Below are 16,441 nucleotides of genomic sequence, written 5' to 3'. Positions count from 1 at the left end.
GGGAGAGGAAGAGAGAGGGAAAGGAAGAGAGAGGGAGAGAGAGAGAGAGAGAGAGAGAGAGAGAGAGAGAGAGAGAGAGAGTGAGAGAGAGAGAGAGAGAGAGAGAGAACGCGTGCTTGCGCGAAGGCTTAGTCTACCCTTGTCTACCTTTGATGCTGGAAAGCAGCTGTGAAAGTAGTAATTAAATTAAATCGTATGTCTGAAAATCATCAATTACTTATCAGCAATAAAAAATAATAACAACAATAATCATTATTATATTATTTATTACTAGTAAAAACAAAAAACACATTAATATGATAATCAAGAAATCGGAGCAAAACGCCTACCTGGACGATTTGGATTCCATCCATGGTTGGCGTTTTGCCCCATTGACGTCTTTACGCAACAGTGTGTCAGTTGCCACATGCATGACTAAGGATCGATTATCACTAATAATATCAGGAGTCTATCAATAAATTGATAATTGATAGACTCCTGATAATATGGTGCAGACGTAGTAAACATATCGTTAGTTATTGGCATAGCCTGTGTGCTGCAGAGTTATCGGCGCTCACTCAAATGTTGTATGAAAAATCACATCACTTATTTATTAAGAATAAGGCAATATTTATAATTTACAACATGTGGCATAGACCGTTCTGTCTTGGAGGTCGACACTGCAGCAAGCACGAATATATATACAAACCAGAGGCGTAGCTAACCTATTTTGGTTGGAGGGAAAACGCCACACGCAGTTCGCGTTCTGGGGTGTAGGCCTTGAGCGTTGGTGCTGTCATAGATATATACAAACACATATATATTATGTTTGTATATAATATCAGTGGTGCTGCCAAGGCCCGGGTAACTGCCCCCCTTCTGCCCCCTGCTAGCTACGGCCCTGCCCCCTCTGTCAGCTACGGCCCTACAAACGCACGTGTTTTTTTAGTATATTTAGTACGTATGTATATTTAGACGTGAATAAAAGCAAATATTCATTCCTGATACGTTGTGTATATATATATACATGACGCCATTATCTGTATTTTAGCGATCCCATTTTACCCCCACCTTATTCTAGGACACCGAACCATACAAATTACCTCAAATATACATAGGCTACTAGTACTATATATATATATATATAAAATAATATATAATAATATATATGGATATATATATATATATATATATATATATATAGCCAATTAAGTTAAATCAAATGCGCGTTAATAAAAAGAATGATTTAAAACAAATAATGGCAAATGACTCATACAAGTGAGCATAATAAGTAACTTTAAAAATAATTAACAAAGTGACCAAGTTAAATTTAATTTACATTTTAATTATATCCTAATTGCTATATACGTAAATGCAAGAACCAAAAAATAATTTAGATCACTGAAATTATAATACGAGGAACTTCAACCACATAAAGCATGTCATGTCATGAAGTGGTTATCGTTTATAGCCGTGGTCGGGCCATAGAAATAATATAGATAGACTATCTATATTATATCTAGGTTATCGATATTATTTCTATGGGTCGGGCCATCGTATGTATCTATGTAGCGCGTAGGATGTCGGCGAGTACGATGACGATAGTGCACATGTGTTTTTAAGCAATCAATTATTCACGCAAATGACAAAATACTTTTGTAATTATTATACAAAATAAACAATAAATTAACAGTAGATTTAATTTCATTACCTGTTAACCTTACTAAGTTGGTTCCATAAAATCTGTAAATGTTGAAATCTCCGAAAGATGGCGATCGCTTGCGATTGGGTGGGTAAAAATTTTCATATCCGAGTACTGGCACCTGCATGTAAGGATTTGAAGGATTTGCCTTTTTGTATTTCTAGTGTGAAATGAATTGTAAACGTTTCGCCGTTATTTTGTGAATGCTGCGAGTAGCAAAAGACATGGTAATTGTAGAAATAGTTATTAATTTATGTGCTGTTTACCTGGTCCGTGTGCAATCTAATTCGCAACGTCGTAAGCCTATTCGGTTTGAATTTATATTTATAATTATAATTTTTAATTAGCCTACAGGTTTTACTTTTAAGTTTTACTTTTACTAAACGTTTTAACTTTTAGTGTTTCACTGTTTAGTGAATTAGTCTGCATCACACCGTTGACTTTTATTTCTATAAGTATAACTATTCTGTGGCTTTTTCCATTGCGATCCGCAGTGTTGATCTGTCGATTTGATCAACTTGTCTTTCCGTCTTCTTCCTTCTAAGGACTCTTTGGACTTTTGAAGATTATTCTTAAAAGTTTATGCGGTTGAGGTTAAACTCGCCAGTCGTGCTAAAAAGGCAATGCCCGATGTAGAGTACGTAAATTTCGTTCTATGTTGTAGTACAATGAATACGCTGTAGTGTGGATAACGTTTTGATTCTCCTACACGTCGTGATCATGTACGTAGTCCTGTTATTGCAGAGAACCTATTTAGTTCCAAGGTATGTAATGAATAGCTCCAAGAAACGGTATTCACCGTATTGCTAGGGTTAGAATACTGTTGTATAGACAATCGGTCGCACAGCCTGGTCGGGCTATGTAATGAACTGCCGCGTAACAAGAGCAACAGCACAGTGTTTGTGATCAAATATCAACAATCATCGTTGTCTGCAACCAAGATATATAAAAGGAGGTGGGTGAAAAATAAGCGGGGGATATGGGGGCCCTCCCCCAGAAAATTTTGAAAATGTAGATCGCAGGAGATGGTATTTTGAGGCACCTTTGAGTACATGTACAGCCTTCATTCTGCGTACGACAATTCTCTTTTTAGTAGAACAATTCTTATTTTTATTTTTTATCCTTATACTTCCAGATCAACAGGGGCCGGGGGCCATAGCCCTCTTTGCCCCCCCCACCCTAACTACGCCACTGTCACTGATGATGATATATGATTGGCCATTTTGCTGAAAAATACATACATTTTCTGGCCAAAACATTTAATACTATTGAAACTAGCACATTGTTACACATGTATGTAATTTGTGTAGTACCTGTACAGAAAATGGTGATCAAGTGTTGATGTGTACAGCAGTTACAGGTATACATGTGGTTTTTACTTAGATGGTAAAAGTAGTTATCTCCTGGCTTTTGATCTGATGGGTGGATACAGAGTAAGTTATATGGGCAGAAAGAACCCTGGCATGCTTCCATACATCAATTTAGTTGTAACATGTGTTTTGCAGGTGTTGCATGAATTAGTCAGCGAGGCTGGGCTGGGGGTTGTTTTGGTGGTGGTCTGGGTAGACGGAGCGTGGCGCATCTTGTGCGGCTGGATTGATGTTATGGGGAGAATGGTAAACGTGTTTTAGGTCCGGGCGTTTTTAGAGTCATTGTGAAATGGGGGTAAGACGCGGTCTGGGAGAACGGGTACATGTGCATGCAGGATGTAGGGGTTTTGGGGGTAATATATAGGACAGAGATGTAGGAGTCAAGGAGAGTCTGGTTGTGTTCGCGTGTGCACGTTCTTTGTTTCTTTGTGCAAGATGGACACACTGTGTGTAAGATATTGATGTTTATTCGGGTTATCACACAAGTTTGGATTTCTATATTATCATTTATACATCGCACTTTTAATTCAACGTTTAATAGTTGTCTTTATATGCTTGTTTTGAAATACAACCCAAGTAAAATTTGCTTTGTAATTAAACAGTGCAGTCAGTTTCATATCAAACGGCGCCTCGTTCCGTTTCAGTAGGTGCTAAGCATCAGACAGTATGGAGTTGAATAAAGTGATGTGTATTGGTGTGAGTCTAGACTCTGCTGGTGTCACTCTGAAGGTACAGAATGGTGTTACTTTGTAGATATTGCTGGTTGTCACACTATGTATTGATGGTTTCAAACTGTAGTCTTCACACTGTGAATTTTAGTCCTGACATGTCGTACTGTAGGTACTGATGATGTCACACTCTAGTTATTGCTGGTGTCACTCTGTAGGTATTGATGGTATCTAACTTTAGGTATTACACAGTGTCATACTGTAAGTAGTGATGTCACACTCTAGTTATTGCTGGTGTCACTCTGTAGGTATTGATGGTATCTAACTTCAGGTAGTAAACAGTGTCATACTGTAAGTAGTGATGTCACGCTCTAGTTATTGCTGGTGTCCTCTGTAAGGTTAATTGACTGGTATCGGCGTAATCTTTCAGTAGTTACAGCAGGTCATACTGTACGTAGTGATGTCACGCTCATAGTTAGCCGGGGCTGTCTCTGTAAGGGTATTGGTGAGGTATCCTAACTTCCAGGTAGTAGAACATGTCATACTGATAAGTAGTGATGGTCAGCGAACGTCTAGTTATTGGCGGTGTCACTCCTGTGGTATTGATTAGGTAATCTAACTTCAGGTAGTAAACAGTGTCATACTGTAAGTAGTGATGTCACGCTCTAGTTATCGCTGGTGTCACATATTAGGTACTGATGGTTTTAAACTTTGGCTAACGCTCCATTAGGAGTGTTCCCAACGTTGATATCATTAATGATTAATGATTAATGATTGATAATCCTAATCCTAACTCTAACTCTAACCCTAACTCTAACCTAAATGACATTAAAATTTAAACCACAAACTAATATATGACCATGACCATGTATATATATGGTTTATAATGGTTATTATGACCATTAATGACATTAAAGTTGGGAACACTCCTAATGGAGTATCACCCTAAACTTTAGTCCTGACGTTGTAGCCCTGTCACGTAATGCTGTAGGTACTGATGATGTCACACTTTAGTTGCTTTGGGCCAGGTTAGTACCAGAGGAGGACAGCTCTAGCAGGTGGTTGCAGCCTGCCTGCCAGAGACTTACCCCCCCTTATTGGTGGGAAAAATTAGCAACTTGTCGGGGTATCTATGGAAAATATTTGCAGTCTATGTTATGTATATATATTTGTATCAAGAGTAGATAATAGGGAATTTTTAGGGCGTCACCTTGAACATCGTCAAGCCTGAAAGCTATTGCCAATTGGTCGTCGTCCCGTCGCTAGGTCCGTTGAACCGTTGTCGCGTCAACATTTTGGCTACGGTCACGCGATAAACTCAGGACCGTTTGACCATGTTGGAAAATTTGTATAGTTGTTACTGGCTATGCTGCCGCATAGTTAAACGTCCTAATTTTGGAGCACGCCAGTTGTACGTACCCTTTTGGAGCCACGGCAAGTGTTTTGATTAAAATAGGAATTGTTTATTAGCTGATTCAGGTCAACGGATTTTGGCACTCATATTTTTTGTTTTTTTTTTTAGGTATGTGGAATGAATAATGCGCTAGGGTTTGATATTAAAAAAAATTATGCCAATTACGGTCAGGTTTGGACAATTATATAGCATATTATGATAAACAACGGCAGATAACAAACACTCTGGGTGTCAGGCACTCATGCTGATTCGCTTTTACAAGATTTTATTGACAAAATATTTTTATTTTATTTAAGCAAAATTCCTGCTACTGAAAATATTATGATTTAATAACATATTATTATTATTATGCTATATAATGATGTTATGCTAAGAAACATCAACAGCGGGTATACGCACCATCTATCCCGTCAGCAAATTGTGATTCATTTTGTTTAATAATTATTTATAGATTTATATATTATAATATTATTTTATTATTTCACATAAAAAATTACACGTAATTATCGAAGAGTATATAAGTGGAAGTTCTCCCATATATACTCTTCGTTTCTATAATGTACGTCGATGGTTGCTCAATTAAAACTGACTTCTTCTCACTCGCTCATTTGTGTCCTATTTTGTGGTGAGCTACAGTGTCATTGCCACTTTCATTTATTATCTACTCCTGATGTGTATGCTATCTCTGCCCTTCATTTATAATGCTGTATTAGTTTCAATAACCTACGAAAAACAAAAGCACAAAGAGGTGATTTATGTGTCTATATGATTTACAATATACATAGTATATAAAATAGTTGAAGATATAGAAACGATTTCCTCCAAAAATGCTGAAGACATTTTTAATCCATGAAATTTTGGAAAAAATTAAGATCTAGTTTTATACAAGTTTAGCCCCCACCCTCACCCCCTCATCAGGGACCTATACCTCCCCTGCCGGAAACCCAAGCGGCCCCGTTGGGGGACCTTAGCCCCTACACCCACAAACCACCACCATTAGGGACCTTAGCCCCTGTGTCAGGCAATCTGAGCTGGCAACCCTTTGGATATCGTTCACCTACAGTGCTTCAATTTGTAAGGTTTTTTTTGGGTTGTCGCCGAGGAGCAACCAAAGAGACCCATAAGGTTGTCCTCAGAGAGTTTTTGGTTGTCCGGATACATTATTCTAAACATGTGCTGGCACTGCGCTCTGCTCTAACGTGATGCTCAGTGCTGTAAAGCAAAAGGCCTAATCATGTACATTTTATTGTCAAGTCACAGATGAGCAAATGAAAAATTAACACTAGAAACATTGTGTGTTGTTAAACACGTAATGTTATACTTGTATCAAGCAAGCCAGACAAGCTGCGTCTAGACATGTGCGTTTGCAGCGTATTGTGCAACCCTGGCCGTATGTAAAGATGACGCGCGAATTATGAATATAACATTGTTTAATAGAGTTGGACACCGGACAACCACGGAAGCAATTTGTAAGTTGCGCCGAGAGAAAATCAGTGATCACGGATCTGTTAAAATTGAGCCTGTACCTATAAATGTGGGTAACACTGCAGGTAGTGATGGTGTCACACTATATACAGGTACTAATAGTGTCATGGTGTAGGTAGTGATTATTTCATACTTTAGGTACTGCTCATCCGAAACTTTATGTACTGATCGTGTCACTATAGCTGCGTTCACACGAGGATTTCAATACTGTACTGAGCGTTCACACGGTAAAAATATTCAAGACTTATACGCGGCCTCCCAAGTACCGTACTGAAATACGAGGCTTATTCGGCGCGGAAAGTGATTCCGCGCTGTAACAACGGCACCACGCTGGCCGCGTATTGTCTGTCGTGTGAACGCAATTCGAGGCATCGTAAGCCGTGAAACTGTAGTGCGCTGCATTGATACTAGGCGGCAGAGTGTCATTTTTCACTTAAGGCTTATGCCATTGAAAATATTTCTCCGAATTTCCTTTTGATAATCGTCTTCATCACCAAAGCATTCGTAATGCTAATCTGGATCATCATTTTGTGTAATTTTACTGAAAAACTGCCACAAACAACTGACATTCATGGGGGCCGCCATCATGAAAAACACTTCTCTTTAACCGAGAAATTATTTATTATTATACCTGGCCAGCCTATACCAGCTAAGCCTCAATTCTCGTGTGAACGCTGCAGGTTGTGTTAGCATGGTATTTCAGCCGAATTCAGCACCTGATAAGTATGGAACCAGGGAGGCCGTGAATCTCGTGGGAACGTAGCTTTTGTAGGTACTGCTTGTGCTACACTGTAGGTACTGCTTGTGCTACACTGTAGGTACTTTGTAGGTACTGCTTGTGCTACACTGTAGGTACTGCTTGTGCTACACTGTAGGTACTAATAGTGTCACATTGTAAATACTGCTGGTGACATACTGTGGAGACTGGTAGCATTATACTGGTAATACTACAGAGATCTGTGCCTAGCACTCATGAACTCACTCGTTGCCCCCAAAAAACTGTACTTTGAAAAAAGTACTCTGAAACTCCTCTGATGTTCAGCAATCTCTTTCTGTGCTCTTTCCATTCACAATAGCAAGATTTTGAGTGAGATAGGGTAACATTTTTCGTCTGGAGATTTTTGTGATTGTGTGTGTCTGGTGGGGAGGGATCCCACAATATCCCATCCTCTAACCACTACTTTTTTCATGGACATACTCCTGTTTCTGACATAGTACCACAAAAACTATCACAGAGTAGTAGGGTAAACTGTATGCTGGAAAAATCGAAATTCTGTATTTTACTATTTTGAAAGCCAAGAAAGTTCAAGGGCCTAAAAAGGTGTGAAGAAAACACATTTTCCAGTAAGCCTTAGTCTAAAAGGCTTAGTGAATAGGGTAATTAATCTCTGAATGCTAATTGGAGTCAGTTATGCCTGTAGTAAGTGGCTCCAATACACAGATCAGTTTGGAGATGTATACATCAAGCTGTGAAAACACAGCATGACTGTGTAGTGTTGGGATTGTGAAATGTAAATATTGCTGGAAATTAAGACATGCCGATTTGGCAATTAAGTCATGCCAAACAAATTTATGGGATGTTGATAATTAACTTCAGCTATGAAGGCGTTGTGGACTGACATGTGTTAAAGCAGTCATCTCTTGAATACATCCAAAATCAGAAAACGTAGTAAAATGTAGTCCCGACTCCCACCTATTAGCGATACTTATTACACCAGCTTGAAATGTTCAAAGGGTTATGGGCAATTGCCTTGTAAATGGACCAAAAACACAAATGCACCTAATTCTGACAAAAAGTGTATTTAATTCTGTGAGGTAAGTGGCTGTAGGCTGTTACTGCATCTTCATACTTTTACTTTTTACACATTACCATTAACAAAGTGTAGAGACAGGGTTTCGCGAGAAATAAGTGACATCATTATTCAACGTGTAACCAATAACAAGGGAATCAATAAAGAAGTTTCAATTGCAGCATGATTTCGTGAAAGTAACGATGTACGGGTGTTTTAAGGCACGTTATCCTTACTGTAGACACTTGCTGATACGCCTGCAGTACCAGTACTGTAATTGTCTTGAAGATGGGAGAATGGTTAGGAAAACTGTTTGGACTTCTTACTTTAAAGGCTCGGGGAGAACCCTGACATGCATGATGCACGCACGCACGCACGCACACCACGCACGCACACCACACACACCTCACCTCACACATACCACGCACCATGCGCATACGCACGCACACACACTTTTATAAAACGAGTCAATAAAAAAAGTAGAAAAAAAATCTTGCATATCATAAATTTATTCTAATAAGTGCATGGCCGTAGTCAGACGTCGGCAATGACATTGACTGGGTAGTACGAAAATATGTCGTCACAAGATAGCTCTTTGAGCTACTTATCAATAAATGTTCAGTAAATGCTCAACATAATACGTAATCTCAAGGTTTTCATTAGAACTAGGCGACTGGAAAAATTTGTCGTTTATTTGAGCACGTGGTACACAAGTTTTACACCAAACAATAGGCCTGTAAATATTCAATTCATATGCTTCATAGCATAAATTAACTTCAAAATTGCTGGGGTTTCTTGATGCTCTATTTAACTTAAGTTTTTCTAATATTTATGGCATGTTCTCTATAAATATAAAAGTGCTGCTGGCATGGCGAATGTTTCGCAATATTGTACAGTTCAACAACCAATTTACATCGACAAAAATTACAGTTTTGGCTGAATTTCCAATAGCCATTTTATTATGCATCGATGAATGCACCGTGTACGTGTATCTTTAAATTGATCGTTGTTAAACTTAAAGTGAATGTAAATGTAAAGGTTTCAGACTCCTTAAGAGGTAAATTCTCTATAGATTATCTAACATGTTTTTTATTGATGTCAAAGCAGATATTCAGGGTATTGTATATATTCGGGCTTTATTGGGGAAACGGATATTTATCGTTTAGACGTATATATGCTGCCGTCAGTTGATTTATTACTACTTACAGAGCCTGTCTATTGACTTTATCTTTTATAAATCCCATACGTAGTGCATCTGTTGCTACATATGCGACATTGAAGCAATTGGTCATTATCGTCTCATTATGGTGTTGCATACATAAATCCAATGATTTCAGTGCATATTTTTGTATAACGTATGTTCTCAATGTATTGTAACACAACTTTTCTTGAATGAACTATGTACAGTCCACGTATTTGGGATTCGTGTTAAATTTAACAATTTAAGGCAATGTTATGATAAGTGGAATATGGGTGGAAAGCTATGTATGGTAATTGATATTATTTTCAGGACAATTTCCCAGATTCCCTGACATCTTCACCACGCACATGTATATTTGGGCAGTTTACTAAGCTCTCGGCAGTGTTTGGAAATGTTTCAGGTTATCTAGGTCAGGCTAAAATGAGCAGTCTACTGCTAATAAAATTCTGCTACAATGTACAAGGCAGTGCAAACATCTGGTGAGTGCACGCCCTGCTCCAGTATTGCTGAAGGGGTCGTTGTCGTATATGTACCCGAGTATAGTACCCGAGGTGTCGGCGAGTATGTCGCCTACGCCTACTCCCTAACCCTAACCCTAACCCAGGTAACCCTAACCATATCAAATAGTTATCTCGGGTACATATTATACGCCATTATACGACAACGACCCTTCGTGCTCCAGTATTGACCAGTAGCAGCCTCAATTATAGGTCCAATCAATTGCACGGCAAATTCTGACAAGTTTTTCTTTGACAAGAACGTGAAATTTCGTGCGTCTTCTATTTCTAACCCAGTGTTATACTATAATCGACATCTCAACATTACGCTTCTATTTTAAGAAAGAGATGAGAGAGAATGTTGAGAATTCACTCAATTGAAATTGATCAAAGAAAAAGCAGAAATGGTTGTATTTCGCAAGTTCTCCGCACATGCCTTAGAGGACTTAGAGGGCTGAGCTATCGAAATACCTCTTGGTTGAAGCTATACACGAAAGTGTTGAGGACATTTTCTTTCCACAGAGAGTTATTGTGTGCCGTTAACATAACTGGAAAAACTGGCATAAATTAGGTAGTCGGAAGTTGGTTTATATAAAAGGATATCCCAGCGCTCACGTAGTCCGTAGTTTGAGCCACAGAGTTTTATGTGAGATGAAAAATGTGCCGTAAGTCAGCACGATGTTGAAAGCTGTGCTAACCAAATATCTTGATAACTTAATAACTTAATAACTTGATAGAAGTAGTTAAGGCAACTAGCACCTGCTAAGGACTAGAATAATCGACTGTGATTAGGTACAGAATCTCTATTAACTAGAAGCTGGTTAGATGTGCGATGTCTAGAATACTTACGAGTGTGACCTAGCTGAGTCTTTTCAAAGTAATTGTAAATTTAAAAAACGCGTTTTTATTACAGTACATTGAATCTAGGTAGATAGTGCCAGTCGATAATTGGCAATAATAATTACTATAGTATGAATAATGCATTGTTCCCTCATTGTTGTGGGTGAAATGAATCCTGTTTGATCAATCGGATGAATGAAAAGGAATGTGCTGTGTGTTTATCACATTTTTTAACCAAAATTCTTATTTGCGCATTTCAAAACAATGCATTATGTGTATAGTAGTTATTATTTACTGATACACGTAATGGGTTTACTTGGTACAAAGTAAACTTTAAGAAAACTGCCAAGATTTGCAAAGAAAATACAGTCCCACTGCCAGGGCCAGGTATTATATATGTAATATCTTATGAATAGGTCGATTGATAATCACAGGAACTGCTCTTAGTCTTAGAACTTGCTCTTAATCATAGGAATCTTGGTAAACTGGTAAATATTGGCATTTTGCTGAAGATATGGGAGATAGTAGTAGCCTGCAGTAAGTTCGATTAAAGATGCGACACGTTCTATTGAATGGCGGGAATATTTTTTTGCTCATTCTAGTAACATTATTGCCGTTATTTGCCATGAGTTATTAAAGGCTATATTTTTACTCACGCTAATCGAATTATGACGTGTGTTAGCAAACACCTCTACTGACCAAAAAGGACATTTGCAGCATTTTTTCGCATTTACTGCAGGTATACAATAAAATAACCTACATGGAATGGTCACCTATCTATAAAGGTTACTTTTGGGGTGTCTTTTGAATGTTCCATTTCTACAGGTTTTACTGTATTATAATGCTGCTATCAGTATCTATTGACTATTACTAGTATATTTTAGTATTATTGTTCGTATAGCTAAATTTTCTTATATTCTTGATCATTTCCTACTTGATTACTCGTTGCTTGCCTTCTCCCCACTGACACTAATAACATGGAACATAAATTTCTCTCGCCCTTCCTTCCTGTCCTCTCTACCTCACCTTTTTCACGCCCTCTCTCATTCTCATGCTCACTCTCACTCTCTGCTTTCTCTGCTTCTGTTCTCCTTCCTCCGCCTCCCCCTCCTCCTCCTCCGCGTGTGTGTGTGTGTGTGTGTGTGTGTGTGTGTGTGCGTGCGTGCGTGCGTGCGTGCGTGTGCACGTAAATATGCATGTGTGCATACATGTGTGTTGTATGGAGTTGGTTATTATGCTTAGAAAATTAGGTAATACAATTATGATTATGTTGACAATTGTTTCAGAAAGCAAGATAATAATCTCAGATTGTTAATATATTTATTAGGATTTATTCATAAGGTCTTTATGAGCAGCAATCGGCATTGCTCTGTATTTTCGTGTAATTCCACCTTATAAGCAGTATTTAAATATCACTCGTCTCCAGCATTTCGGGACCTTCTCAGCAAAGGGTAATTGACACATAACGCTTCATACATTTGTATGCTTCATAAATTATATACGTTTCTCAATATTTCCCACATATATATGGTAGTGTTTTATTAATCCCTGATTATATAGTGTAATCATTTAAAAATTGTAGTGTAATGTATAAAAGTAGTAAAATTAAAGCAAATTCTAGCAAGGATATATTTGGTGTTTTCTGAGAAAATATGTATTGGTGGGGAGAAAACCAGCTGCATGGCAGAGTGATTAGTGTAAGTCAGTTACTTGTGTGGTGAAGTTAAGTCCAGTTCTCTAGACCTGTAGCTGACCTACAAATTGCTATAATTAAGTTCATACTTAAGAACCTAGGCTGTTAAAACTGAATAGTAAACTGACCCCATGCGAGATTATCACACACGCGCTAGGCTCTAGCGCTAGCTGTTAGACTTTATTCGTCACTATGCAGGCGGCTCGTTGGGGAGTGCGATGAGAAGATGCCGGTGTCACAAAGACGTGTACACTTATAAATTATTCATTCGATCCGCGCCACTGATATTATTGAGCCGCTGCTTTGAACTGGCAATATATCGGGGTAGCACTCACCGGTATTATTACAATGGAGCGCTATGGATAAAGTCATATATATTATATATTATATATATATATATATATATATAATATATATATATATATATATATATTACCCTCCTTGGATCTGTCTTAGACCTGTGGCAGAGCGAACGAGGGCTAGCCTATAGTACTGGAGCTACTGTGTTGTATACTTGCATGGATGCAATAGTGTTACCCAACACACACACAGTAGCTCGCCTGTCTCTATTTGTACTCTACTCCACTGTCTCTATTGTACTCTGTGCTGGGTTACATTACTGTATCTAGAAATATTCGCGTATCTTTCTGCCCACTGTGTAATAATACATACTCTGATTTCGTTTAATTTCTCGCATGACCGGCTGGTGAAGGTTACTTTCACGTGAGGATAAGCTTGTAAATTATGTTAAAAACCAGCCCTAAATGATTTCGTCTTTGCTTTTTTCATGACTGGCAGGAGCCTGCACGAGACTAACAACCCGGCGACGACGGCGGCATTACCGGATCGGCGGCAGCTGAGATAACGTATGGGTTTCTCTGAAGCGGCCGACGCGTTATGCGTGCAGCAGCCACCTCATTGACGCCGCAGGTCGTTAGAGTGCAGCTGTTTGCACACCGCCGCCGCTAGCAGCAGTCTTCTGTGCATCACGCCGCCCTCTGCTGAGGCGTCGACTGTCGTCGCAGGTCCAGTCTGCACCGGCTTCGCGCTAGCCAGGTGCCGGACGGGCACAAACACGACCGCCAAGATAGGTTGCACAATGGGGGGAGGCCACTCAGCACGCAAGGCATCCTTTGACGCTGAAGGCGAGGGTAAGGAAGGAAGGCGTGTCCGCGAGAAACCGAGCGCTCTAGTCCTCGCTAAGTGCACGAAGAATTGGATCTAATCATTTCAGTGCGGGGGGGGGGGGGCTTACGAGCTGTCCCTGCCAAGACGTGCGCGGGTGGCTTTGATGAGCACCCGCGGGTTAGCGTTTGATATGAAGCTGCAATTAGAGGGCAGCCGCAGTTAGCATTAGAATCTGACTGATCAGCTGATACTCGCGTCGGAATTTGTTGCAAATAAATGCAGTTCTCATAGAAAGCTGAATTTTGCATAGTTGCCGCTATTCACAAAGCAAACGCATTCAAAGCAACCCCCTCCCCACCGACAGTTGGGATAAGCCAGCCGTGCGGTCATGTTTGCTGGTGGCCCTCTGTCGTTAGAACTGTATTGAGTTTCTAATATCGTGACTCCGGAATGCCGTTATTGCTTTGCTTCTCTGGGTATGAAGTCACTGTGCCGTAACTGTGCCGCGTGTGAAACCGCCCAATTTTCGCAGGGCAAGGCAAGAGCTGTTGGTCTAGCGATAATATTGGAAACTCAGCACAGTTTAAAATATGCCTAGTTATGGTGGCCGTGACATAGCCTATGCCATGTCCACTGTGTACATATTATAAACTTGGACTAATTACCTAAATTAACTAACCCTGATAGCTGGATTCTGTTCATATCTGTAATCTGTATCTCTCTCTCTCTGTTTTACAGTTGATTTCGACCACTTCCAGATATTGCGTGCAATTGGCAAAGGCAGCTTTGGCAAGGTTCGTAAACTACTCAACATTGATTTGCCACTCGCTAATGCAGATTTTTGTTTTGGGGGCGGATGTGTGCACGGGGTGGGGTGGGATGAATAGGATGGAAGTGTGTACTCACTAGTTAATCTGTCATCAACGGCTAAGCTTGGGCAGCATTAGCAGAAAGTGCGCAGGTTGCGTGGGGATGTAACGCGTACGTCTGTCGAACGCGCTGGCTGTGCTTATCTGACTGCTTGGTGTCCCCAGGAGACCTCGCGTGTCTCTGGCTCTGAGCGTCCCAATAGAGCGGAATCCAACGCTAATCATGTAGCCGGAGCGAAGGGGCTACATCGGTAGCCGTAGGGCTAGACGCTCGCGTCTTATAGTGCCAGTGCTCCATATTTGGCCATCTTCCATATCATTTCAGTTACACTTGCATCACTTCCACTGGTTATGTAGCGTAGTATGCTATATATGGTGGGTTGAACATGGCGCTGGTTGACATGCCTGGGGAAACGGGTTGGTGACAGTCACTGAAGGTCTACAGGCAGCAGTGACGCACCTGCCCATTGTTGTTATGAATGCACTTTGCATGTTCATGTGCACTCAACGACAGTAGAGGTGAAGGTTATGTATGACTTGTGTCAGATACAGATAACCAACACGAAATAATATACATTGATCGATATTTAAAATACATCATGTATACTTGTGCGTGTGCGTGCGTGCGTGCGTGCGTGCGTGCGTGCGTGCGCGCGCACAGGTGTGCGTGTAGCTGTGTGTTTGTGAAACAGTGAGCGAGGATAGAGTGCACGGCAGGGTTTGCTAATGATTGGTGGGGGTGTCTGTGGTAATAAGCACTAATAAGCACACAGATGTTCGGCAGCTGTGACTGCACCCAGCCGCGCGTGCATTGATGCCGATAATTATTCAATCGATATCTGGTTCATATATCCGTCTACATATATGTTGTCCTAGAGAAGTACAAGGTTTATTTTTAGGCCGTGTACTAGACCTAACTGTTTTGGCTGTCAGCAGCAAACTATAGCTACACGATTGTAATGTGGCGATTATATCACGGGTGTGCGCACACAATCTCACGCTCACCTATAGATGGATCGATGAGACAAATTAATATGCAGGCTGAAGAATAGTTAATACTACTCAGAAGATAGGCAGGCGAGTGTAACAACTAGGATAAGTGAGAAGGATTAAAATAGGGTAAATTAATGGAAGACACCGATTGATATATACAGGTGAGATAGACGTGGAGTAGAGGAGAGACTACTGAACGACTCTTAGATATATGTCCCCCCCCCCCAAATCAATCATTGTGGCTACACCGGGTTTCACGTATTTCAGTTGGATTGCAAAGGTGCCTCGTAGCGAGCAGTACTATAATAGCCCTGGTCCCTACGTGTGCAGAGTTCTCAACAATCGGGGAAAAACACAACCGATTGAGTTAAATAGTAACATTGTTTTTAATGTCAGGGAAATGTTATTTTTTTATCTCTCTACTAGCGCGAATAGTTTTTGTGATAAGAATCCTTCATTAGAAATGTATAACTCTTAATTAGACATTAAATTTTCATTAGCAAACTACCCCAGTATTGTTAGACCTAGACTTTACATGATATTCTATACATACAATTTCATATTTCTTCTTATAATAGTATGGATTTAATTTTTAGTATAGCAAACAGTAATGCTGTTGAATGTGATTGTAAATATAATCAATCTCAATTTTATATTACCTGCCAGTATGAATGCTGTTTTGCAAGATTTATATTCGATTTTCAAGGTTATGCAATAAACCTGTTATCTATCTATCTATCTATCTATCTATCTATCTCTCTCTCTCTCTCTCTCTCTCTCTCTCTCTCTCTCTCTCTCTCTCTCTCTCTCTC

At 39.8% G+C, this 16,441-nt stretch overlaps 1 protein-coding gene and 1 long non-coding RNA gene across 3 annotated transcripts in view; one reads left to right on the top strand and one right to left on the bottom strand.

Annotated features, from left to right (window-relative positions):
• Positions 1-1,801: 1,801 nt before the first annotated feature.
• LOC106815290 (serine/threonine-protein kinase 32B-like) overlaps positions 1,802-16,441 on the top strand; it is a 57,110-nt gene continuing 42,470 nt past the window's right edge. For both annotated transcript variants that reach the window (XM_014819738.1, XM_014819745.1), the window contains exons 1-3: positions 1,802-1,908; positions 13,438-13,790; positions 14,506-14,561. In XM_014819738.1, the coding sequence (XP_014675224.1) occupies positions 13,739-13,790; positions 14,506-14,561 (108 nt within the window). In that variant the 5' untranslated portion in view covers positions 1,802-1,908; positions 13,438-13,738. The remainder of the gene's footprint in view (positions 1,909-13,437; positions 13,791-14,505; positions 14,562-16,441) is intronic.
• Positions 7,272-16,441, bottom strand: part of LOC106815308 — a 12,441-nt gene continuing 3,271 nt past the window's right edge. Inside the window, exons 2-3 of the long non-coding RNA XR_001394729.1 lie at positions 11,720-11,723; positions 7,272-7,381 (exon numbers count right to left, since the gene is read on the bottom strand). This is a non-coding gene — a long non-coding RNA (uncharacterized LOC106815308). The remainder of the gene's footprint in view (positions 7,382-11,719; positions 11,724-16,441) is intronic.

The sequence above is a fragment of the Priapulus caudatus genome, unplaced genomic scaffold, assembly GCF_000485595.1.
Source record: "Priapulus caudatus unplaced genomic scaffold, Priapulus_caudatus-5.0.1 Scaffold28, whole genome shotgun sequence".
In the NCBI taxonomy this organism is placed as follows: domain Eukaryota; kingdom Metazoa; phylum Priapulida; class Priapulimorpha; order Priapulimorphida; family Priapulidae; genus Priapulus; species Priapulus caudatus.
Note: the sequence above shows the minus strand (reverse complement) of the source record. Positions and strands in the feature narration are given on the sequence as shown.